Here is a 9,905-nt window from a genome sequence, read left to right on the forward strand (position 1 = left end):
TTTGTTTTTGAAATAGCCTATTGCTGCATACCCCAGAGCCTTAATGTTAAAGATGAAACAGCTTTTAAGACTCTAGTTAACTTTTGTTGTTATATGCCATTCCGAGCAATACTTGTCATCCTTCTTTTGTTACAATAGTGCCAACATACTGTCAACAATTGATTGTTGTTTGTCTTCTCATTTAGGCTTCAGTTCTGGAAAACCTGAGACTAGCAGTACGATCTCAGCTTGGATTTACCTCAATCAGACTTCCTATTGCTGGCAGATCAAGTAACATTTGGAATCGAATTTTTAATTTTGCAAGGTCACGTCATTCTGGATCATTGGCATTGGTCTCAGCGGATGGAGATGATGTTGCCAGCCAAAGTACTAATAGAGAAGCTGAAAGAAATAATACTCACAGAAGTCTGTTTTCAGTTGAATCTGATGATACAGACACAGAAAATGAAAGAAGAGACACAGCAGGAGCAGTTGGTGGTGTTGCTGCCACCTTGCCTCAGAAAGTCCCTCCTGCATCAGCAGTAGAAGCAACAGTCGGAGCGTGTGGGAGTTCTGCTCAGAGTGGCAGTAGCGGTAACACGGATAGTGGAAGAGAAGTGACAAGCGTAGAGCCCCCAAGCACAAGTCCTGCACGTCACCAGCTCACTAGTGCGCTAAGTCGTATGACTCAAGGCTTACGCTGGGTACGCTTTACTTTAGGGAGATCAAGCTCAGTGAATCAGAACCAAAGTCCTTTGAGACAGCTTGATAATGGGGTAAGTGGAAGAGAAGAGGATGATGATGTTGAAATGTTAATTCCAGTCTCTGATGTAGCATCAGACTTTGACATGAATGACTGTTCAAGACCTCTACTTGATCTCAGCTCAGATCAAGGACCAGGGCTTAGACAGCCTTACAGTGCAACACATCACGGTGTAAGGTCATGCAGTCGAGATGGCCCCTGTGAGAGCTGTGGCATCGTACACACTGCCCAGATACCTGACACTTGCTTAGAAGCAACAGTGAAAAATGAAACTAGTGACGATGAGGCATTATTACTCTGCTAGGTACGGATTGTTTAGGAAAGATTGTGTACAAGTTGGAGCAATATCTGTCATTGTTTTGTACTTCACAGTTAAAACTAGTTTTTAGTTTTAAAAAATCCAGGACAACATTATGTTAAAACTATTTTAGCCTGTGTGGTTGATTAAACATTTCTTATACTGGGTGACTTTGTGGAACTATTAGAGTGAACATTTGAATGGCGCTGAATACACGATGTGTGTATCCAGTATAATCTGATTACTCTTTAAACTGAAGTTATCCCAGTTAGTTTCAAATTTAGTTTATCCTGGTACTGTAGTTCAAACCAGAAACACGGCTGCTCAAGACTGATTTGGCTGCCTGTTTAACCCCATATTAACAGGTGAATTTGTACAGAATTATTTTCCTTTAGGAATTGACTCTGTTGTATTATTGCCAACATACTTGTAACTTAATATACTAAATACTGGTAAGGATTGTTAATGTAAAAATATGTACTTTTCTTTGAGTTTATACAACACTTCGTCTAAATATTCTTGAATTTCATCATAATGTGAACTTATTTAAAGGGAGGAGAAACTTTCTCCAGGAGCATTCTTTTTCTTTCAGAAGTACAAAATGCAATGATTTGTGAAATTTAGATATAATAGATAAACCGATGGCAAAAGCTTTTATAGCACTGACTTTCCTAAACTGCGGTCTAATATGGTACAGCCAAAATAGTATGTAAAATCCCCAGTCATTAGTCTTTTCGATTTGAAGTAAAAAAGGGCCGAAGATATTACAATATGTGTTAGTTCTTTAAATATCTGATATGTACAAATACACTACAGAATAAGTTCCAACTGGTAATAGATCTTTCCCTAAAACCCTAATACTGTAGGGTATAAAGCTTGTTTGGACTCAAGGGATTTGCACTAAAATCATATTAAGGTCTCTAATGAGCTTAGTGCACAAGCACTATCACTTTAAATACTATTGTCTAATATTGCAATGGCTATATATTTCCATGGCTCTTTTCTTGGGGTGTTGCATTTTTGTTGCAATTGAATTTGCTTTACTAATTCCCTATTTATTCATTGTATTTAAAAACTGGTTTACTTGGTTGCAGACTGGTTGTTTAAAAAAAAAAAAAAAAGAAATCCCTTTTAGTATGTTTTTTTAATGATATTACATGTTGGAGCAAAACAGATCAGTGGGAAAAAAGCTCATAACTTCCAATTTTGTGATAAGCAGGTTAATATGTGGCTACTAGCGTGACAACAAGAATCTACACCTTTTAAAAACAAAAATGTCAACTACTGTTTTATTTATTCTTTGCCAGTCTGTTTTTAGTAGGCTTAAAGATCCAGTATGAAATGTATTTGTGTGTGATTGTATGCTATTTATTAAATTTTAAATACTTTGTTGAATGTCATTTTAAAGCATGTTTAAAGTCTTGTGCATTTCTGTCGTGTTATGCTGTCGGGCAGAACTGACTAAAATGTTTTAATATGTATCAAAATTAAATTGAATTTTTGTTATGTTTTTGAGGTACTTTTAAAGATAAATCCAAGGTCTGTCTGGCTTTTTATTTTATTTTTTTTTAAATCCTCATCTCTGAAGTACAAATCACATGCAGAAGAAAGAAATAATTGAATGGATTCCAAAGCATATATATCTTCTCCCTCTTCTCTTCATTCACAGACACTGGGATGAGAAAAATAAAGTTTTACCATCTGGTTGATCTTATTCATGAAAGTTAGCAGGTAAATTCTGAGTTCAGGACACAGTTATGTAGATTTGTGCTTTTGAGGAACCTTACGTGCAATACAGTTGTAAAAGATTTTATTATAATGACCCGTGCAGTTTCAAGTTTCGGAACAGATCATATCATACCGGTACCAGATCAGGTACAGATTGGCCCATAATTACACATACTCAAGTAAAAGTCATCAACGGCCATTTTTATTCACATTGAATAATATCTAAATCTGTGGGTAATCTTTAGTCTGATTTCAGTGGCATTGCTTATAGAGCAGGCAACTTTGCAATATGAACATGGTAAGACACCCTGAAATATATGTGAACAGTATGTCCTGGTATAAATACTGGGTTTTTAAACCTTCCTAACTAATTGTCATTAGAAAGTGGTTATGGAAATGTTTGTCCCCAAAGCAGATATGTTTTGAAGAGTCTTCACAGAATACCTTTGGTGTTAAACACACACATAGTGATCTAAATTTGTTCCATTAGATGCCCCAGATAGCATGTACCTATGGACTCCATATTGCAGATGTAAAAAGAACACAATGTTTAATTTGTTTTAAAGGAGAAATGCTACTCATTTAACTGAGAAGTTGGATTTCATTGAGCATTTGGAAAATTGTAAATAAAATTCATATTTGTATGAGGCTAATTTGTTGCAGTGATTTTTTTTTTCCTTAGTGATTTTAAAAGGAGTGATTTTTATTTTTTTTTGACTAATGTATTAGTGATTGGGTTTATTTTTTTTTGTTTGGTTTGTTTTTACTGTGACTTCTGTTAAGTCCTATTACTTCATTTCTCTTTATTTTGGAGAGCTTGAATTAGTGTTTTGCTTAAATGATTCTTGATCTAGCTGTGCTAAATGCTAGGTCATTTTGAACAGAAGAATGATTCACTATGGAATTACCTTATTTTCTGTAATAAATCACTCTCATCTGAAAGCTTTGAAGAATGTAGGTTATTGTGAGGCAAGTTTTCTCCTCATGTAAAGCTTTCTAAGCATGGAAGGAGTTTGTCATTGTTCCTTTTCACATATCATACTTTTCTTGTTATTTGATTTGCATTGAAACATTAAGGGAGCTGATTGAGTTTCCGATATTGCAAGGGCTTGATTTGTTTCCAAAGTAAAGTCCATTTTCAGTACCAGTTCAGCAAGTATTGCTGATAACTCCTCTTGCAAAACAGGTTCCTGGAGAGGATGTTGGAATTAGTTACAGTATCTCGTGTTCCACTTCCTATCCAAATGCCAAAGCAAGAACTTGTGACAAAGCTTGGATTCAGTCTAGGGAAACCACAGTTCAAGTTTGGGACAGAAATACTTTTTCCCGTGAGACTTTACATTAAATACTCACTGCAGATAAAAGTTAATCATCACTTCTTCTGTTCAGGTGAATTTTTGCTTCCTTTCTGAAAAGTGAATCTTTACTGACCTGCTTCATTCTGCTGCAGCTATTCGACTGCTGCAGCTATTCGACTGCTGCAGTTGTCCTGGGGAAGTACAGCACATTTCCCATAAATCTTGTTCTAAGTCAACAGCTTTAATCTTCCTGTAGTGATGAGGCTTTTTGTGGGGTATCTTCTGTTGTTTTCTGGGGGTTTTTTGGCTGTATTTCTTTTCTTCCTCACCTATGGGTGTCTGAAAATAAGCAGTTGGTAACTGAACGCTTTCAGGACATCAGCTACAATTCAATTGCCCAAAATGGGGTATATTCTGAAAGGACAAGGGAGAAGTCTGTCTTGTCCCTTTGCCAAGTCACTGGAAGTATGGAGAGGTAAGCAGATCGATAGTTAAATCTCTTTCAGTTTTGGGATTTGACTACCGTAGTTAGCTTTCCCTCATCAAAGTAAATTAAAGTCCATAATTACTGGACCTGATATAGAGAAGTTGTATAGCACGACATTCCTTTCACGTCAATATATTTGTCCAGTTGAGACTTCCATTCACATCCAGTACCACACTATGGTCTATCTGGTGAATAGTAACTTCGGGGAAGAGAAGAACTATTACCTCAGAATTCGGATAAACAAGACTGTCCATCACTGATGGAGAAAATGAGAGAAGTAACTTGATAAGCAATCTAAGTTAGTGATTCCTAATAATGCTTTGAGAAAGGGCACTTGGGGAAAGCCAGGATGAACAAAATGCAGCTAATCTTTGTGAATATCCAGGCACAAATTAATGTTTGTAGTATTTCCACACACACCCTGGAATCTAGCAGAAAAGTTTAGCTTTCGGCATTAGTTCATTATTATAACCAAGTTGCATCATATTATCAACGTAGCAAAGAAAAGATATTTGCATTCAGTTTGAAAGATTATTCCACATTACAGTCACCCTGTACACTGCTTTTGCAGGAAGGAAAGGGATGGAACACAGGAGGCAAAAAAAAATTAAGATTAGAAGATGAGTCACTGTATTTTGAATTTGAATCGTGGGAGAGTTGTAATAAGATGGACTAGAAACTCTGAAGGAATCTATTACATTGTGCAAAGGATTTTTTTTTTAGATAAGCAATTGTAGGAGACCCCCCACCCAAAATAAATCAGAATGGGTAGGGCATGTCAGATCAGGAATGTATAAGAAAAGGGAAGGAGGAGTTCTGGTTCAGGGTGCGCTTCCTAACAAATAATAATGACTTCTTATGCAAAATGTAGAGGACAAAGGAATAAGCTGCTTTTAAGGAATAAGGAAAAGATCCCTGAAATAAAGATATGTTCTAGATACTGTCTAAGAGGGGCAAGCATCTGAATCCAGAGCAGAAATCTCAGATTTTGTCACAGGTTTGTTGACTTGTGGTGTTACAGAGGTAAGGCAGAATAAATAGTAGAATTGCATTCATACCTTTGCAACCAAATAGTCATGCATCTAAAGGTATGCCAACAGAAATGCAGAAATAATTTTTAGCTGTTTCTTCAGTTGTAGAAAATTGAGCAAGAACAATTGGTAAAATTTATTGTTTTAAACTTGTCTTTCCTACAGTCAGTTAAGAAGGATATTTGACAGCCACAGTTAGAGGAACTAGTTCTCATGCACCAGATGAGAAACAAAGGCAGGAGCAATGTACAGGATAGTGAGGAAGGTCAGAAACAAACATCTTATTTCTGCAGTGGTATGGCAAGGAACAGAGGTGTTCAGTTTTGCATTCTCTTGCCTGGTACGCTGGCCAGCAGTTATAAATCTGACTTCACACCCCTTCAAAAGAGAGATGTTGAGTTTGGGAGTTGGCCAAAACAATATAAATAATATTTTGCACTGCTTTGCTAGATAATGCCTTAGTAAAAATAAGTTTCCAAAGGAAGCTAATCTCTGTGCTTTTGTGGTTGTGTTTCTTGGAGTTTGGAAAAATCCCACGTATGAACTGGCTTTCTTTGGCTGAGATTATCCACCAAGAAGCAACTGACAGATCTGATGAGTCTTTTTTTCCCAGAATGTCCTGAGACCTAGCTAGAACTTCAATGCCTGAGTTGAACTGCCTTTGTGGTCTCACAGATCTTTAGAAGGTGGTCATTTTATTGGACCCTTATTAAGCCTTAGATGTAGACTATCTGATTTTATTGAATGAGTATTAAATTCCCACTGCAGAAGAGAGGGGTATGAAAGTAAATCCCAGATGAACAGGCATTATGGATTCTTTATAGGAATTGCAGAGAAATGCCTACTGAGTATTCAAAGTCCTTCTGACTTTCTGGATATGGGAAGAGATAACCATTCGTTCATTCCCTTCTGCAAATCCAGAGTTCACCTCAAACTGACACATCTTTACACCGATTCTCCAAAACCAAGTGCTTTATCCAGCATTACTGAAAGTTGGTGGTATCCCTTCTGCTAATTTTCTTGTGATGAAAATCTGTTTCATGATCCAGTCTTTCTTCCTTAGAGGAAAGTTGTCAAAAGTGGAAAATATGACCAATAATGCATCTCCATTAGCTGAGATTTCTCCCCACTGCTCATCATCAGTCTTTAGTTTCCTTCATCTTTTATTGTTTGTCAAAAAACCTATTTGCCTGCACCTCCCGCACTTTGAGATACATCTCTGCTTCACCAACTTTTATTTGAAGCTTAATGCCAGTAAGAATCTTTGAGTTAAGAAAAAAATGATGACTGAGTTATGATAGAAAGGCTTTTCAGAAATAGGATATGGTAGGAAGGATGTGAAAATGGAAGGAAAGGGAGGGTAAGATTAAGATGGGATAATTACAGCAGAAGATAGAAATTGATAACATTTTATGCTGGGAGGTAGCAGTTAAAGGTTCCAGGGCAAGGTGGGTGAGTGTGTATGTGTGTCTCAGAAGACTTTAAACTGATTGTGTCTTCATTATAATGACTTTTAGAAGACGTGCTCAAGGTCTTCTGAACATTCCAATTAATTTAGTGCTTCCCATTGATGGGCAGGTGTTTAGAGCCATCTCCAGGAAAGCAGGGCTCCATTACGCTTTTTTTTTAAACAAACCTTTTTTAAAAAAAAACAAAACAAAACAAAAAAACAAAACAAAACAAAACAAAACAAAAACAAAAACAAAAACAAAAAACACCAAAAAACCACCACCAAAAATAACCTGGTTACTTGGGAAGACAAATACCATCACTCCAAAAGTCCCACCCTCATTCCTTCTTCCCCCAGCTTTATATGCTGATCATGATGTCATATGGTATGCAATATCCCTTGGGTCACTTGGGGTCAGCTGTCCCAGCTGTGTCCCCTCCCAACTCCTTGTGCACCCCCAGCCTCCTTGCTGGTGGGGTGGGATGAGAAGCAGAAAAGGCCTTGACTCTGTGTAAGCCCTGCTCAGCAGTAACTAAAACATCCCTGAATTACCAACGCTGTTTTCAGCACAGACCCAAAACATAGCCCCATACCAGCTACTGTGAAGAAAAAAATCTCTCTCCCAGCCCAAACCAGTACAACAGAGCAGAGGCAGCCACTGATTACACAGCAAAGATTTGTTTTAAATGGTGCAAAGAGAAGGATAAAAAGAGTAAAATGTTTTGTGGGTGACTGAAGGTTACAAAGCCAATTAAGAGCCAGAAGCCTTGTTGCAGCAGCAACACATATTCAATGATCACTAAGAATATGGGGCCAGTTACCTTCTCACAGAACTAAAAGGATTATTTCTGTCCCACAGGTGCTATTTCAGGCCATTCTTTTCAGGGACAGCTGAGCTGTGAAATATCAAATATTTACCAAATGTAAATAAATGCATCTGATGTGAGATTATCTTGTTGGTCTAAATGGACTACATAAAAGGACTGCTTAGACAGAATGTCGTTATCTACCAATAACCTATTTAATGTGTTCAAAACCACCTGTGGGATGAGTTCAGTTTTCCTAGGCACAGCATTACAAGACATGGCAATTACATTGTCAGTTTGTGGGACCTGCAGCTCTCAGTTGGGCATGAAGTTACAGATAGGAAGGTTTAGGCACTTATGAGTAGGATCCACAAAGTTTAAATCAGCCAGGAGGAAATCAGAGGAGAGGAAATGGAGTTCAAGCCTGATGACTTGAAACAGAAGGTAATTCAGAAACAGAGGTAAATAAGATTTTGAGCCATGCTACTCTTCATGCATTTAGATGTCAAAGTCATGTCAGCTCTTCCCTGTGCAACACACAAAGAGAGGGAACTGAATACCCTGGTGCTTACCATAGTCTGCTGTGATGTGGCAGGCCTGCCTTCAAATCTCTCTCTGCCTAATTTGGGTGAAGGATTTGAACAGGAACAGTTTACCACTGCCACTAGCCCAAGAGTATACTTGGAGGTGATTATCTGGGTCTGTCATGTAGAAACTGATTTTGTAGAAATAACTAGATATTCATTGGCTAGGGAGAAATAGTAAGAAAGTGACTGTTTTAGGTTGGCAGTTTTGGCACCACGCTGGGAGGTTCAGGGTGAAGCCTCTGCCAATAAATACTGAATAATTTGTTGATGCTGTTCCACATGAAATCATTAAATACCCATTGGGGCAGGCATATGAACTTGACTGCTGCACCTCACGTGACTGCACATGATTGAATGAACCTCTGTCACTTCATTTATACAAAGTGAAACTTTTGCACCTGAGACACAATGTCAGCTCCCTGGCAGCCCAGCTATCCAGGTGCCCATCTGCACGGTGGGAGAATGGGTTCACTGCCTCAGCAGCAGCAGAGATTCAAAGTATAGCCCTGTTACCCCATTTCAGTGCCCACCTGGACCTCTTCCATCCTCACTCTCTAATGTTCACAATTCCTGCCGTAGAGTACCATAGTTTGACGTCCCTCCTGTTTCTTTATTCTACAACTGTTTGTCTGAATGACCATATCACTGAAACTCAACTGCTTCTGGCTCATCAATACCGTTGTAATTAGTCAGCCAGAGTTCCCGCCTGAATTCTCCTCACAGCACCTTGACCCTTGTCTTTTTACCAGCTTTAAATGCCACAGACATGGTAGGTGCAGGTTGCCCTTTACTTCCCGTTCAGAACCACACAGCTGCCCCAGGATGCTTGGGGCATTTTACTTTGTTGTTCTCATTCTCTGCTCTGCTTTTCCAAACAAGTTTTGACATTTTCTGTTGCTGTGTGTTGTGATGAATCCCTGTGGGTCCCTGTCCCACCGCACAAAGGTGAAGCATAAGACAAGACAATTTGGGATGTGCAGATACAAAGACAAACATCTGGTACTGCTCTTCTACCCACAGGGAGAAAAGGAACAAAGGCGACACGCTGATGGGAAGGTGAGCATTTTCCAAATCTAGTGTCATTTGTCTAAGTGTCTTTTTGGCAACATGTGTGTGCACCCTCTCATGACCCTCAGAGACAATATTCTGTCTTCTGAAGCCATTGTCGCTGAACTGGAAGAGGTTGAGGGGATGAAGATGCTGGTGCTCAACAGATTCAGGGACATGATTGAGCAGTGTCACTGCCGAGTATGCAAACCCTGGGTTTTTGTAGGAGAAGCAGGAAAAGTCCATAGAAGCAGGTGCCTCTGGGATGGTGTAGAGCAGGTCTTTCCTCTTCTTCTGCTCCAAGCTTTTAGCTCATTTTCTAGCCATCTTAATTTTACTTTTCCACCTCTTTTTCCGGGTCAGTATTCTGAAACACACAAGTCGCCTCTGCCAGCCGGGGTCACGCCAGCCCTGTACGAAACCCGGCACAG

General features: G+C 38.8%; 1 protein-coding gene across 1 annotated transcript in view; it reads left to right on the forward strand.

The window, feature by feature from the left end:
• Positions 1–2,018, forward strand: part of LRP12 (low density lipoprotein receptor-related protein 12) — a gene marked incomplete at its 5' end in the record, with an annotated part of 19,578 nt that extends 17,560 nt beyond the window's left edge. Inside the window, one exon of the mRNA XM_009697175.1 lies at positions 186–2,018. Within this exon, the coding sequence (XP_009695477.1) occupies positions 186–1,046 (861 nt within the window). The remainder of the gene's footprint in view (positions 1–185) is intronic.
• Positions 2,019–9,905: the final 7,887 nt, after the last annotated feature.

The sequence above is a fragment of the Cariama cristata genome, unplaced genomic scaffold (genome assembly GCF_000690535.1).
Source record: "Cariama cristata isolate BGI_N322 unplaced genomic scaffold, ASM69053v1 scaffold38983, whole genome shotgun sequence".
In the NCBI taxonomy this organism is placed as follows: domain Eukaryota; kingdom Metazoa; phylum Chordata; class Aves; order Cariamiformes; family Cariamidae; genus Cariama; species Cariama cristata.